At 36.8% G+C, this 17243-nt stretch overlaps 2 protein-coding genes across 2 annotated transcripts in view; both read left to right on the plus strand.

Moving 5' to 3' along the window:
* SGCZ (sarcoglycan zeta) overlaps positions 1-17243 on the plus strand; it is a 1061503-nt gene that overhangs the window by 478321 nt on the left and 565939 nt on the right. The gene's annotated exons all lie outside the window — the stretch shown is intronic.
* On the plus strand, positions 13398-14737 carry LOC122687965 (vacuole membrane protein 1-like). Its single transcript, XM_043893727.1, has one exon. The coding sequence runs from the start codon at positions 13516-13518 to the stop codon at positions 14734-14736; it is 1221 nt and encodes a 406-aa protein (XP_043749662.1). The 5' UTR covers positions 13398-13515; the 3' UTR covers position 14737.

Consider the following 17243-nt stretch of genomic DNA (forward strand, 5'->3'; position numbering starts at 1 on the left):
TGTATCATCATGAGAGATTTGATTTAGGTCTTATCTAAATGGCCTAGTGGATTTCCCTACTCTCTTCAATTTAACTCTGAATTTTGCAATAACAATCCCGTGACCTGAGCCACAGTCAGCTCCACATCTTGTTTTTACTGACAGTATAGAGCTTCTCCATCTTTGGCTGCAAATAATATAATCAGTCTGATTTCAGTCTTCACCATCTGGTCATGTCCACATGTAGAGTCATTTCTTATGTTGAAAGTTGGTGTTTACACAGTAAACACCACCTGCTTCATTTTGTACTCCAAGGCCAAACCTGCTTGCTACTCTGAGTATCTGTTGACTTCCTACTTTTGCATTCCAGTCCCCTATGATAAAAAGGACATCTTTTTTTGGGGTGTTAGTTCTAGAAGGTCCTGTAGGTCTTCATAGAACCATTCAACTTCATCTTCTTTGACATTATTGTTGTGGGCATTGACTTGGATTACTGTGATTTTGAATGTTTTGCCTTGGAGAAGAACCATGATCTTTGGGTCATTTTTTAGATTGCACTCTAGTACTGCATTTCAGACTCTTGTTGACTATGAAGGCTACTCCATTTCTTCTAAGGGATTCTTGCCCACAATCATCTGAATTAAATTCATCCATTCAGGTCCATTTTATTTCACTGATTCCTAAGATGTTGATATGCACTCTTTCCATCTCCTGTTCGACCACTTCCAATTTACCTTGATTCATGGATCTAACATTTAAGGTTCCTATGTAATATTATTCTTTACAGCATCAGACTTTCACCACCAGACACATTCACAACTAAACATCATTTTTGCTTTGGCCCAGCCTCTTCATTTTTTCTGCAGCTATTTCTCTGCTCTTGCCCAGTAGCATATCGGACACCTTTGGACCTGGGATGCTCATCTTCCAGTGTTATATCTTTTTTGTATTTTCATACTCTTCATAGGGTTCTCGAGGCAAGAATACTGGAGTGGGTTTGCCATTCCCTCCTCCAGTGGACCACATTTTGTCAGAACTCTCCACTGTGACCCGTCTGTCTTGGATGGTTCTGCCAGGCATTTCTTATAGCTTCATTGAGTTAAGCAAGCCCCTTTGCCATGACAAGGCTATGATCCCCAACGGGGATCTAATCTATATATTAAACTGCAAATTAAATGTTATTGATCCTTTATTGTATATGTGTCAGATGATCAGAGAGGTTCACAAATTTGTAAGGTCACAAAGCTAGTAATGGCAAAGATTAAATCTGAATTACAATTTCCTAACTTCAAACCCCATTCCCTAACTTCTCCACCATACCCACTGATTATTATTTTGAATACAGAAATATATCAGTGCAAAGCCCACTGATGATAACTTATTCATAGTTCACCATTAATCTTAAAGATCAAAATAAGCTGGATATTCACTTATCCTGCAAAGAACATAAACTTTATACAGGACAGAGTGAGCACTGAGTTTAACAAATCATAGGGTGGGAAATCCCTGCATATTTTTTCATATTTTTGATTTGCCTTGATTTTATCTTGATACTAGCAACTAGTTATGGAATCTGATTTTAGTTGTATTACATTAAGATAACTCTCAAATTTTTGTGTGATGTTCTACCTTACTCATTCAGCATATATAATACACTTTGTTGTTATTCAGTCACTAGTTCATGTCCAACTCTTTGCAACCCCATGGACTACAGCACATCAGGCTTCTCTTTCCTCCACGATCTCTCGGAGTTTGCTCAAAGTCATATCCATTAAGTCGATAATGCTATTTAACCATCACATCCTGCACTGTCCCCTTCTCCTTTTGCCTTCAGTCCTTCTCAATATTAGGGTCTTTTCCAATGAGCTGGTTCTTCACTTTAGGTGGCCAAAGGATTGGAACTTCAGCTTCAGCATCAGTCCTTCCAATGAATATTCAGGGTTTCTTTCCTATGGGATTTTTCAGGCAAGAATACTGGAGTGGATTGCCATTTCCTCCAGGGGATCTTCCCAAGCCAGAGATTGAACCTGTATAGCCTGTGTCTCCTGCATTACAGGCAGATTCTTCATCTGCTGAGTCATCAGGAAAGCCCCTTTAATACACTAGGTTCAGAACTAATCACTTTGCATAAATTAAATCACTAACCTCACAACACATCTGTAAGATGGGAATTATTATTTTCATTTTACATGTGAGGAAACTGAGGCTCAGTGAAGTTAATAACTTGCTATCAAATAGCATTATGAGCATCTGATCCTGTGCTCTTTATATCTCATTTTATACAGTCCTCCTCTGTGAGATTATATTGCTTTCTGGTCAATATAATTTTTTTTAATTGCTATTCTCTTAAAAATAGGAAGTTGCATTTTATAATCAGATAATTCATTCAAAGTATTTATTTACAAATACTTACTCTTAGCTGTGACCTGAATCAAAATATTATGATAATTAATTTGGGAAGATAAAAGAGGTAAAATACTCATTTTATTTCTGAACAATAATTCAAATCGGATACATTGGTGTGTGTGTGTATGTATATAAAAAACTGTTCTGTCAACAAAGATTCATAACATGTCTACTCTGTGCTTGACACTACTCTAGGCCCTGGAAAGGAAGAAAGCTGTTAGAACACCTTTTTCCTCATGAAGCTTACATTCTGTATGTTGTATAACACTGATCTATAAGCAAGAAACTTGGAGATTCAATAGGTATGACTTAGTGTTGATGTGAGTGTGGCAGTGGCGCTTTTTAGGTTAAAGTATTGACCCAAAGAAGAAATTACACCACTGACCTCTAAGAAGAACTCTATTTTACATTATTTATTCTAGTTAGATAAAAAGGGTCTAACACACCTTGGATTACATTGATAAACTATGACAATACTTCCTATCACCAGATTCAAGGTATCATGATTGTGCCCTACCAAAACTTATAAAAAGTCAGATTTTTGCCTTCTTTCAGGAAAAAATGTTGGTCTGCCACAGTTTTGTACAAGATCAAGACTTCTGGGTTGGAGACAAGGTGCTTTATTCCTCAGAAACAGCAAGCTGTGTGATCTTCATGTTTATATTGTTCTCTGTGTCTCCCCAGTCCTGTGGGGGCCATAGGCAAGGACCCCCAAGCAGAGGAGTGAAGGGTTTTCATTAGAGTCGAGGGATCTTGAGCTTCAGAAACGCAATCTCTAGAAGAGATCGCAAGCCACGTATGCCCTAGTGGGAATTATTTCTTTATTATATTGGACAGTTGAAAAAAATCCTGCCCCAGAGGGAAGGGAGACACTACTCTATCTTCCAAGGTTTACTAATACAAATATCTTTAAATATTTACTCTTCAAGAGAGGACATCAGTGTTTCTGCCCATAAAATGAGAAGAAAAGAAAGGGATCCACAGAGAATTGTCTTCCAGTATTTTCCCTTCTATACTACCAGTTTTTCATGACTTGAAAATGAACTGTTACTAAAAGTAACTACTTGTAGATATTACATATAAGGGAAGAATGGCATATTTAGATTACATATGGAATGGGACTGGTCATCATGTGTCTAATTTATAGGTGAGGAAAGTGAAGTTCATAGAGGTACATTTATGACTCATTCCACAGATAATAAATTTCAGTGCCAAAATTCAATCCCAAATGTTTTCAGTAATCAAAATAATTCAGTATTCAGAATGTAAATATATCTTTGCAATCTCTAGCATAAATATAACTGTTCGGTGCTAGAAAACAAGGTTTTCAAAATTTCATGTCAATGTGACATCTACATCTATTTGGCATTCACCCACCTCATCAGCTTTCACCTGAGAAAAACTTTCCATTATGTAGTTCAGTCTGTTGAAAAATATGCTGGCCTGAACCTCCTCTGGCAACTTTTTAGAGAAACTGGTGGTGGTCTCTTCAGGGCAAACTGCTTATGGACATTCTAGCCCTAGAGTTGTAAATGTGTTTAGATTAGACACATCTCCAAGTCATTAAAAGAGTCTTAGATCAAAGCAGGGCATAATAGCATCATGTGGGTATCGTGGTAGAAGAGCTTTAATTTTTCCAGCACAGGAAGATTTTTTTAATGAGTTTGGCAAACATTCAAATGTCTTTAGTAAGCATATCAGCATTATTTTAAATATGAATATGATATTTTAACTGGGAGCATTTCAATATAATGTTTAAGGTTGTCACAAGCTTTTAAAACTTCTCTTTGTTAGAGTAATTTTCTGTGTATGAATTCTTAAATCTCCCTTTCCAGCTGACCAAAATTCATGCAATTACATATTTGAATTAATGAAGACCATGAAAGCACTGTGACAGAATAATTATCTTTAATTATACTAATTACATAAATGGATAAAAATTAATGATTAGGGCATTACTCTGAAATAATAGCTCTGTATTAATGATTGGATCTTCTTGCAACTTACCTTCACCATCCCCCCTACTTCTTATGACCTACATTTGACATCTAAAAGTTTAAGAAAAAATTTGAACTCAAATTCCTCCAAATATTCCCCGAGTTTCTATGTTTTTTTCAATTCACTAAGATGACTCAGGTTGCCAGATTTAGCAAATAAGACTACAGGGCCCTCAGTTACACTTGAATTTCAGATGAACAGTGAATAAGCTTTGTAGTATAAATAAATCCCAAACATTGCAACATTAGAGATGATTCCTAAAGGCAATATACTCAGTAACTGTTAGCCAGATATGTTTTTAGAGGGTATATAACTAGTACTGTGTCCATTATGCCCACTGGATATTAGGAAAAGTTGTAAAAATTTTATGGAAATTTGAATTAGCCCCAGAGGTAAATATTTAATGTTTAAACTGTAAAAATAAGTTGCCAGTCGCACACTACAAAGGTTAAATGAGGGTTAATGCAATTCTTTGGTTATAAAATCCACTCATATGATTTTTTTTTAAATGGTGTTTGTATTCCAGTGCATACATTATTGAGGCTGGTGAATGAATTTGAGGATATATGCTTTCCTCCAATCTAGGTTTAAAAAGGACAGATATTTTTATGATTTTCATCGATTAACACAAGTTAAATCCCCACAAGTCTTTATCAAACAGCAGTTCTATCATCATACTGTTAATTGACAAGGTCCTTAAATTATTTATCTAGTAGTGTTGTACAGCAATTTCTTCCTTTATTTACTTAGTATAAATGAATATTCAGGGATTACATTATTCCTATCCTGCTCTGATTATTTGGCGAAGGTAAAAAAAAAAAAGCCATAAATAATATCATTATTTCTGGGCATAAGGATGATTTGTTTGCATAGCAGAGTCTGAAATCTTGAAACACAAAACTGCATCTCCCCCTCAATCGGAGAACAGTTGTGCTTGTCATGAAGCAGAGTTATCCTCCATGCATTGTGCGTTCAGATATACTTGAAACTCTATTGCAAAGTGAAAAACCACTCAGGAGCTAATGATTTTCTTAGAAAAATGTTTCAAATTGCAAGTTTTTAAATAGGAAGGAGAATTGTTTCAGAGTCAAGTCTTCATCACTGCTTTTTTCTTCAGATCCTGGGACCTGGGCCTTATTGTGAAATTCTAACCTTTCTGCCTTTTAAAATAGCCCTGAAGCCTTGTATTAAGGCACCTCTGCAGACTTTCACTAATGCGGGTTTAAGTACTGTGGTGTCCTTTATCAAGGAGAGCTGACACACTTCCAAAGCTGTCACACCTGGCTAACTCTGGTCCGATTCATACGGGATTAATTGGCCATGGGTGCTGGTGAGCTGAAATACTGTCATAGCGGCTGTAGATCTGTCACTTTGATACACAAGGTAATCAAGTCCAGTAATAGACTCTCCATGAATGTTAATAGCTTACCTAAGCAAGAAATCATTAGAGGCCGTTTACTCCATGTCATGTGGAAGAGCATAGTCTGGACTTTTAGTTAAAGATCAATTTGATATTTTGTGGCATAAACTTTGTTTCCAAAACTGTACTAAAATATCAAATATACTCTGGTTGTTTAGAGACTGACTGCAAAGGGAATGAAGCTTTAAGATACTAAGCTTCTGAAAATAGTCTCAAACTGAAAAGTAAAATAGAGTTTTTTTCTAAGTTCTTTTTTTACATTTTTCTTTTTTTGTTAAGGGTTCAAACAAAGACACTTTACTTTGCACTTGTCTCCAGGTTTCTTTCCAGAGATAACCTGGTTTCTCAGGTATGAAATATTTCCAGAACATTTAGTATTTATCTGCAAATAGAGTTTTATATAATATACATGTAAATAGATTTATGTATTTTATATGAATTTGATTATAGTATACTTTTATTCAGCAGCATTTGGTTGTCAGTGTATGTAGATATACTGCCTTCTAATAGATGCATAATACTCCCCAAAAAGGTGCACTTGATATTTTAAAAATATTAATTGCATTTCAACTGTAAAAAACTTTTTATAAGATAATAAAAAAGGGAGAAATGAATTATTTAATGTCAAGATTTCTTATTTGAAATGCTATTTGACTCTGCAGTTACCACATATTTTAATGTATAAGGCAGAGCTTACTGTAGCATTGCACGATATCCAAGGCACTGAATTTTAAATATGAAATTTCACAAACTTTGATTGGTATCCTAGATTTCTCAGGAATGATTAAACTTCTAGTTGGGTATCACTTGAGAATATGTGTTTCTGATTTCTTGGAAGAGAGGGGAGAATGCTAAAACTCTAAATTGATCAGACAAGAAGCTGACTTGGCTGAAAAAGGAATTTCAGCTTTTTTTTTTTTTTTAAATTTTTTTATTAGTTGGAGGCTAATTGCTTCACAACATTTCAGTGGGTTTTGTCATACATTGATATGAATCAGCCATAGATTTACACTTATTCCCCATCCCGATCCCCCCTCCCATCTCCCTCTCCACCCGATTCCTCTGGGTCTTCCCAGTGCACCAGGCCGGAGCACTTGTCTCATGCATCCCACCTGGGCTGGTGATCTGTTTCACCATAGATAGTATACATGCTGTTCTTTTGAAACATCCCACCCTCACCTTCTCCCACAGAGTTCAAAAGTCTGTTCTGTATTTCTGTGTCTCTTTTTCTGTTTTGCATATAGGGTTATCGTTACCATCTTTCTAAATTCCATATATATGTGTTAGTATGCTGTAATGTTCTTTATCTTTCTGGCTTACTTCACTCTGTATAAGGGGCTCCAGCTTCATCCATCTCATTAGGACTGGTTCAAATGAATTCTTTTTGACGGCTGAGTAAAATTCCATGGTGTATATGTACCACAGCTTCCTTATCCATTCATCTGCTGATGGGCATCTAGGTTGCTTCCATGTCCTGGCTATTATAAACAGTGCTGCGATGAACATTGGGGTGCACGTGTCTCTTTCAGATCTGGTTTCCTCAGTGTGTATGCCCAGAAGTGGGATTGCTGGGTCATATGGCAGTTCTATTTCCAGTTTTTTAAGGAATCTCCACACTGTTTTCCATAGTGGCTGTACTAGTTTGCATTCCCACCAACAGTGTAAGAGGGTTCCCTTTTCTCCACAGCCTCTCCAGCATTTATTGCTTGTAGACTTTTGGATAGCAGCCATCCTGACTGGTGTGTAATGGTACCTCATTGTGGTTTTGATTTGCATTTCTCTAATAATGAGTGATGTTGAGCACCTTTTCATGTGTTTGTTAGCCATCTGTATGTCTTCTTTGGAGAAATGTCTGTTTAGTTCTCTGGCCCATTTTTTGATTGGGTCATTTATTTTTCTGGAATTGAGCTGCAGGAGTTGCTTGTATATTTTTGAGATTAATCCTTTGTCCGTTTCTTCATTTGCTATTATTTTCTCCCAATCTGACGGCTGTCTTTTCACCTTACTTATAGTTTCTTTTGTAGTGCAAAAGCTTTTAAGTTTCATTAGATCCCATTTGTTTAGTTTTGCTTTTATTTCCAATATTCTGGGAGGTGGGTCATAGAGGATCTTGCTGTGATTTGTGTCGGAGAGTGTTTTGCCTATGTTCTCCTCTAGGAGTTTTATAGTTTCTGGTCTTACATTTAGATCTTTAATCCATTTTGAGTTTATTTTTGTGTATGGTGTTAGAAAGTGTTCTAGTTTCATTCTTTTGCAAGTGGTTGACCAGTTTTCCCAGCACCACTTGTTAAAGAGGTTGTCTTTTTTCCATTGTATATCCTTGCCTCCTTTGTCAAAGATAAGGTGTCCATAGGTTCGTGGATTTATCTCTGGGCTTTCTATTCTGTTCCATTGGTCTATATTTCTGTCTTTGTGCCAGTACCACACTGTCTTGATGACTGTGGCTTTGTAGTAGAGTCTGAAGTCAGGCAGGTTGATTCCTCCAGTTCCATTCTTCTTTTTCAAGATTACTTTGGCTATTCGAGGTTTTTGGTATTTCCATACAAATTGTGAAATTCTTTGGTCTAGTTCTGTGAAAAATGCCGTTGGTAGCTTGATAGGGATTGCATTGAATCTATAGATTGCTTTGGGTAGAATAGCCATTTTGACAATATTAATTCTTCCAATCCATGAACACGGTATGTTTCTCCATCTGTTTGTGTCCTCTTTGATTTCTTTCATCAGTGTTTTATAGTTTTCTATGTATAGGTCCTTTGTTTCTTTAGGTAGATATACTCCTAAGTATTTTATTCTTTTTGTTGCAATGGTGAATGGTATTGTTTCCTTAATTTCTCTTTCTGTTTTTTCATTGTTAGTATATAGGAATGCAAGGGATTTCTGTGTGTTAATTTTATATCCTGCAACTTTACTATATTCATTGATTAGTTCTAGTAATTTTCTGGTAGAGTCTTTAGGGTTTTCTATATAGAGGATCATGTCATCTGTGAATTTCAGCTTTTTTAACAGAGTTGAGGAATATGGATAATCCCAAAGTATATGGAAGAAGCTTTGAGAACTGCCAAAGAATTCCGGAGATTAACCCCCATGAGTGTTATTCTCTTAAGCACCACACCATACAGGAAGAACTTGCAAGACCTTGGCACATATTCTACACACAAGCTTTGGTAAGCCAGGTGAATGACTGTTACATCTGTACTATAATAAAGAATTTAAGACAATATTAATTAAAATGTTGTTTGGAAACAAAAGTTACTGGAAGTGGGCATAATGGGATATATAGAAATATTTCTATATAATCCATAGAGAACATTCTTGTATATCTCTCCTAGAATTGCCAGGAGAATTGATACTCAAAGCATTTTCACACTTAAATTAACACATTTAAAGCAATTAGTATGGAAAGGTTTGTTGTAGTTGCTTACTAAATTATGATTTCCTTTTGGTAGTTACCACTAAGTTGATATATCATTAAAAAGGAACACATGTTTTCATAAAAAATAATAAAATCAAATTTGTAGCCGCTTGCTAGAGATTGTAATGTTTATTAACAAAACAATATTTATTTTTAGGTTCTGATTACATTTTGACCTACAATTCTTTGTGATTTAATTGTTTAGTATTATTATGGAACCAAAAACTTCATTCTCTCTGTTGCACTCAGAGGTTGTACGGAAAGCTATCCCAGCTACATTTTTATGTAACAGGCAATGATTGTTTAAGTTTAAGAAAAGATTTATATTACAAAGGTCAGACCTCTCTGAAGCTTATATTCCATGAACCTTCAGATGTAAGCGGAGCAGAAGAAAGAATGTCTCTGCTGGTTCCATCCATATCTCTATTTTAGAAAGCCAGGAAGGCCTGGAAGTAGCCCACAAAGATGGTGGCACCTGGGTTGTTACTGTTCAGTTGCTAAGTCTGACTCTTTGCAATCCCATGGTCTGTAGCCTGCCAGGCTCCTCTGTCCATGGAATTTTCCAGTCAAGAATATTGGAGCAGGTTTGCAATTTCCTACTCCAGGGGATCTTCCCAGTCCAGAGATTGAACTCAAATCTCTTGCATCTCCTGCATTGGCAAGTGATTCTTTAACATTGGTGCCACCTGGGAAGCATGGCACCTGAGTAGAAAGAGCTATAGTTGAAAAGAGAGATGACATGATGAATTGGATGGTGAGTTAATAAGTGCAGCAGGAGATAAAGACTTAGATGTGCTTGCAACATGTGGATGTGATTTTGTTATCTCAAACAAAGATATCCAGAAGTGATTCCATTATCTCAAACAGATAAAGTAAATATTCTGCCATTTTACATGTTAGAAATAGTGACATATTATTGGAGTCTTATGCTTATCAGTGTGATACTCTTTATTCTTGGCTTTTTACAACTTGTGAGATTTCATGAAATAGTATTAACATCAGAACAATTCCAAATACATCTGAATGTTTATAGAGTGTTCTAGTTATGTCTTCACCCATTTGAGTCAAAGATTTATTATTTTTTAACACAAAAAGTAATTTTTCTGTTACTGTTTACTGATCAACTTGCATAAATAGGAGAGATCTGAGAATAAAGAAAATGAATAAGACATATGACTAAAGGCATGGGTAGAGTGTAGTAATAAGAGAGAAAGCAGCACGTGAAGGGCTCCTGAAACCTGATTCCTCCACTGAAATAATTTCTGATAGAATCCTCCATGCCTATCACAATTTACTCCAGCCTATATGTCTCTCACAGGGATGCAAGTCTCCACAGATAGATAGTTACTAAAATCTGACCATAAGAAACTCCTTTCTGAATAGTTAGGTCACAGTTTAACTCTTCTTAGTAAAACTGCCAGAATTTATGTGATAATTTCCTTTGAACTACACGTTAGTGCATTTATCTTGAGCCTGGTCTTAATGGGCTAAAGTGGAACTATCCTGAATTTGCCCCAATGTGATGTTCATTTCCTTGTTTATCTTATATCTATGTCCTATTTTATTTGTAAGGCATTCATCCCAGTTATATGTAGTCAGAGCACTGGCAGAACTTTATTGGAGGGGAATTTTGCTAACAAAGATCATAGACCTGATATAGAAGTTTGTATGAACCTCATTCTTTACTGAAGTGTTCCTTTGTGTATATTTCCCTGCATAATCATATCACTTACTCATGAATGATGGCTTATCAAGAGTCATTACTCATGGAAACTGAGGGCTTCAAAATTGCTATTAGGAACTTATGACAGGAAGACTTCCATAGACAGTTATAAAGTACTATTCCTTTGTACTTCCTGCTTGCGGGGAGACAAGTAAAATTTCCCTAGGGTTTTATAAAAAAGTAAGGGACCCTTAAAAAAGCCAGTTAGTAAAGCTAATTAATTGTCCATGTGGATTTATGTCCCTCTAAGTCAGTTTGTTTGCTAATGTTTTCAAAAACAACAAATAGAAAGTGCAGTTTAATGTGAAAATCAATACTCAGCATAGATCAATGAAACCATAGTCACAGACCAACAGCAAACTAGTGTTTGTTAGTCAAAAAACAAAAAAATCAGTTCAAACAGCAATTTGAAATTTCTTATACTGATTGTTATACTGAATCCAGGAAAGATTTTCTTTTTTTTCATGTGAGTCAGTGGTATAAGTGAGACAAGACCAAAAAAGCTGTAGGACATATTCAATATATTCACAAATGTACTTTGAATAAACATTGTGAATAAGATACAGAAACATTAAAAGTCATTATGAGATTTAGCATAATATTCAGGTTTATAAATATCTGTTTGTTAAATGTAACCTTTGAGTATTCTGCAGTTGAAGAAATGTAGCTCAAAAACTATTTATTAATAATTCTTTCTACAAATATTTATTGGGCATCTAAATATAATGTGCCAGACGTTATTCTAGAATCCTTGAATACATCAGTAAGTAAAACAAAGAAACAACTCCTCATGGAACTTAGATTTAATGGAAGAAGGGATGAAAAAAAGCAATACATATTATATAGCTGTATATATATATTAATATATTATTTATATAACATTAAGTGTGGTATCTGTTATAAAAAAAAAAAGGAAAAGTGTGGAGCAGATTAAAATGATCAGTAATGACAGTGGTGAGAAGGGGAAGGTTGTTATTCTATATGGGGCAACCACTGCAGCTCCCATTTGGACCTGTTGTTTCAAATATTAGAAGTACAAGGTCTTAATGTAATGTATTTGTCAAGGGGATATAAGGGTAATCAGATTTAACTATTGACCGGGACTACCTCTTTCTCTCTTTGAGGTCCCTGAGATATAGTCAAGGACAAAATGTCAGTTTTAATAGTTAGAACTTTGGCTCCAAAATTCAGTACAGAACTCTATCGACATGAGCTGATCTCAAATAAACTTTCTCCCTGTGTTAGGTCACCCTGAATGGAAACTATACGTAAGGCCTGCTTCATCTGTTTCTGTTTCGAGGACTAACCAGAGTCTTAGAGCAGTGCCTTTGCGCACAGGGGCAGTGCAGTCTTGTCTGTGCCTTCCTGCGCCAGAGCAGCGCACTTCCCAAGGCAAGTGATCGCCCCTCTGCAGCAGGCACATGCTGTCTCCCTTGAGCCTCTCCATCCAGAACGATGGGTCCACGCTTAGCTCTCACTCAGGCGCAAGAGAGAGAAACAGAGAGAGGACCCAGACTCTGAGTTCTCTCTATTCTGTCGCTTTGGATCATTAGAAGAAGGAAGCCATGCAGATGGCACACCCTCATTCTGGTGCTCCACTAGCTAGGACTGTGACTCACTATGATAGTCCATCACTTCATCAGCCAGACCAGGGAGAGACTAAGGGAGCAGAGCAGCATACCTAAGAATCTGACTTATTTTAAAGTGGAAGGTAAGGAGTGAGGACCGTGAAGTATCATCAATGTATGTAGTGTACCATGTACACAGTGTGTGCGTATTTGAAAATGTGTTTTCTTGAAAGCTATTGCAAAGTGTCTGTTACAAACAATATACAATAAGTCTCTTTAGGTTGCTTTTATTCTGCTCTTAATAAAACTGACCAAAAGTAAGAGACATTTCTATAAAAATAAGTACATCCTCACATCATATCTTATTTTACATGACAGAGAATGAGATGGTTGGAATACATCATTGACTCCATGGACATGGGTTTGGGTGGACTCCGGGAGTTGGTGATGGACAGGGAGGCCTGGCGTGCTGCAGTTCATGGGGTCACAAAGAGTCAGACACTACTGAGCGACTGAACTGAACTGAACTTAGTTTGTGGGGCAGAGATAGTGATCATGGATCCCTTGGGGAACATACCTTGATAGAAAAACTCATGTACCCAAAATTTGGCTCCAAAATTGATGGCAGCTAGTCTGGAAAGGGGAATTGTCCCATTATACAATTGAGAGTTTCCATAAAGTGAAAACAGGCTGACAGGTGCAACTATTATAAGAAATAATAATGCATGCCTACTCTTTTAGACGTCTGATTATTTACCATAAACATAAAAAAGGATTAAATAATTTTTGTTTATTTTTCTTTGGCATACACCATCTTTACACTAGACCTAAACCATCATCTCCTTAATGAAATTAACTCATTTGTGATTCAGCTAAAAAAAAAAACTGGGAGTTCCTGTTGGCCGGAGCCCAGCGGCGGGTGTGAGAGTCGGTCAGGAGTCGCTTTCAGGATCCCCAGATCCGAGAAGCCGGAGTGAGAGCGGCTCCTCAAGAGTTTCTGATCTATGAAATGGCAGAGAATGGAAAAAATTGTGACCAGAGACGTGTAGCAATGAACAAGGAACAATATAATGGAAACTTCACAGACCCCTCTTCAGTGAATGAAAAGAAGAGGAGGGATAGAGAAGAAAGAAAGAATATTGTCCTGTGGAGGCAGCCACTCATTACCTTGCAGTATTTTTCTCTGGAAACCCTAGTAATCTTGAAGGAATGGACCTCAAAATTATGGCATCGTCAAAGCATTGTGGTGTCTTTTTTACTGCTGCTTGCTGTGCTTACAGCTATGTATTATGTTGAAGGAGCACATCAACAGTATGTGCAACGTATAGAGAAACAGTTTCTTTTGTATGCCTACTGGATAGGCTTAGGAATTTTGTCTTCTGTTGGGCTTGGAACAGGGCTGCACACCTTTCTGCTTTATCTGGGTCCACATATAGCTTCAGTTACATTAGCTGCTTATGAGTGCAATTCAGTTAATTTCCCTGAACCACCTTATCCTGATCAGATTATTTGCCCAGATGAAGAGGGCACCGAAGGAGCCATTTCTTTATGGAGCATCATCTCAAAAGTTAGGATTGAGGCCTGCATGTGGGGTATCGGTACAGCAATTGGAGAGCTACCTCCATATTTCATGGCCAGGGCAGCTCGCCTCTCAGGTGCTGAACCAGATGATGAAGAGTATCAGGAATTTGAAGAAATGCTGGAACATGCAGAGACTGTACAAGATTTCGCCTCCCGGGCTAAACTGGCAGTTCAAAATTTAGTACAGAAGGTTGGATTTTTTGGAATTTTGGCCTGTGCTTCAATTCCAAATCCTTTGTTTGATCTGGCTGGAATAACATGTGGACACTTTCTTGTACCTTTTTGGACTTTCTTTGGTGCAACCCTGATTGGAAAAGCAATAATTAAAATGCATATCCAGAAAATCTTCGTTATCGTAACATTCAGCAAACACATAGTGGAGCAGATGGTGGCTTTCATTGGTGCTGTCCCCGGCATAGGTCCATCTCTGCAGAAGCCATTCCAGGAATACCTGGAGGCCCAGCGGCAGAAGCTTCACCACAGAAGCGAAATGGGCACACTGCAGGGAGAAAACTGGTTGTCCTGGATGTTTGAGAAGTTGGTTGTTGTAATGGTGTGTTACTTCATCCTGTCCATCATTAACTCCATGGCACAAAGTTATGCCAAACGAATCCAGCAGCGGTTGGACCCAAAGGAGAAAACCAAATAAGCAGGAAAAGGTTTTAACTGCAGAAATTAAAATGGAAGGGTTCTGCCTTAAAGTGGGAGGACTCCAGATCAGGAAGGAAAATTCCCTTTTCCAACCTGTATCAGTTTTTATTTTTTCCCCCCCTGAAAGCAGTTTAGTCCACATCTTGCACTGACATACTTTTCCTTTGTTAAGGTAAGGTATCCACCCTCGGTTCAACCCAAGTTGTATTTTATTAGGGTGGAATGTGATGTTGAGCAGCAAAGTTAACAGAAAATCAGGGCAGAAATAAATGCAAAAGAAACTAAAGAGACCATAGCAAAAATCAACAAAGCTAAAAGCTGGTTTTTTGAAAAAATAAACAAAATTGACAAACCATTAGCAAGACTCATTAAGAAACAAAGAGAGAAAAACCAAATTAACAAAATTAGAAATGAAAATGGAGAGATCACAACAGACAACACTGAAATACAAAGGATCATAAGAGACTACTACCAGCAGCTCTATGCCAATAAAATGGACAACTTGGATGAAATGGACAAATTCTTAGAAAAGTATAACTTTCCAAAACTGAACCAGGAAGAAATAGAAGATCTTAACAGACCCATCACAAGCAAGGAAATCGAAACTGTCATCAAAAATCTTCCAGCAAACAAAAGCCCAGGACCAGATGGCTTCACAGAGGAATTCTACCAAAAATTTAGAGAAGAGCTAACACCTATCTTACTCAAACTCTTCCAGAAAATTGCAGATGAAGGTAAGCTTCCAAACTCATTCTATGAGGCCACCATCACCCTAATTCCAAAACCAGACAAAGATGCCACAAAAAAAGAAAACTACAGGCCAATATCACTGATGAACATAGATGCAAAAATCCTTAACAAAATTCTAGCAAACAGAATCCAACAACATATTAAAAAAATCATACACCATGACCAAGTGGGCTTTATCCCAGGAATGCAAGGATTCTTTAATATCCACAAATCAATCAATGTAATACACCACATTAACAAATTGAAAGATAAAAACCATATGATTATCTCAATAGATGCAGAGAAAGCCTTTGACAAAATTCAACACTCATTTATGATTAAAACTCTCCAAAAAGCAGGAATAGAAGGAACATACCTCAACATAATAAAAGCTATATATGACAAACCCACAGCAAGCATCACCCTCAATGGTGAAAAATTGAAAGCATTTCCCCTGAAATCAGGAACAAGACAAGGGTGCCCACTCTCACCACTACTATTCAACATAGTTTTGGAAGTTCTGGCCACAGCAATCAGAGCAGAAAAAGAAGTAAAAGGAATCCAGATAGGAAAAGAAGAAGTAAAACTCTCACTGTTTGCAGATGACATGATCCTCTATATAGAAAACCCTAAAGACTCTAGCAGAAAATTACTAGAGCTAATCAATGAATATAGTAAAGTTGCAGGATATAAAATTAACACACAGAAATCCCTTGCATTCCTATATACTAACAATGAAAAAACAGAAAGAGAAATTAAGGAAACAATACCATTCACCATTGCAACAAAAAGAATAAAATACTTAGGAGTATATCTACCTAAAGAAACAAAGGACCTATACATAGAAAACTATAAAACACTGATGAAAGAAATCAAAGAGGACACAAACAGATGGAGAAACATACCGTGTTCATGGATTGGAAGAATCAATATTGTCAAAATGGCTATTCTACCCAAAGCAGTCTATAGATTCAATGCAATCCCTATCAAGCTACCCACGGTATTTTTCACAGAACTAGACCAAAGAATTTCACAATTTGTATGGAAATACCAAAAACCTCGAATAGCCAAAGTAATCTTGAGAAAGAAGAATGGAACTGGAGGAATCAACCTGCCTGACTTCAGACTCTACTACAAAGCCACAGTCATCAAGACAGTGTGGTACTGGCACAAAGACAGAAATATAGATCAATGGAACAGAATAGAAAACCCAGAGATAAATCCACGACCCTATGGACACCTTATCTTTGACAAAGGAGGCAAGGATATACAATGGAAAAAAGACAACCTCTTTAACAAGTGGTGCTGGGAAAACTGGTCAACCACTTGCAAAAGAATGAAACTAGAACACTTTCTAACACCATACACAAAAATAAACTCAAAATGGATTAAAGATCTAAATGTAAGACCAGAAACTATAAAACTCCTAGAGGAGAACATAGGCAAAACACTCTCCGACATAAATCACAGCAAGATCCTCTATGACCCACCTCCCAGAATATTGGAAATAAAAGCAAAACTAAACAAATGGGACCTAATGAAACTTAAAAGCTTTTGCACTACAAAGGAAACTATAAGTAAGGTGAAAAGACAGCCCTCAGATTGGGAGAAAATAATAGCAAATGAAGAAACGGACAAAGGATTAATCTCAAAAATATACAAGCAACTCCTGCAGCTCAATTCCAGAAAAATAAATGACCCAATCAAAAAATGGGCCAAGGAACTGAACAGACATTTCTCCAAAGAAGACATACAGATGGCTAACAAACACATGAA

This window comes from Cervus elaphus, chromosome 32 (assembly GCF_910594005.1).
Source record: "Cervus elaphus chromosome 32, mCerEla1.1, whole genome shotgun sequence".
Taxonomy (NCBI): domain Eukaryota; kingdom Metazoa; phylum Chordata; class Mammalia; order Artiodactyla; family Cervidae; genus Cervus; species Cervus elaphus.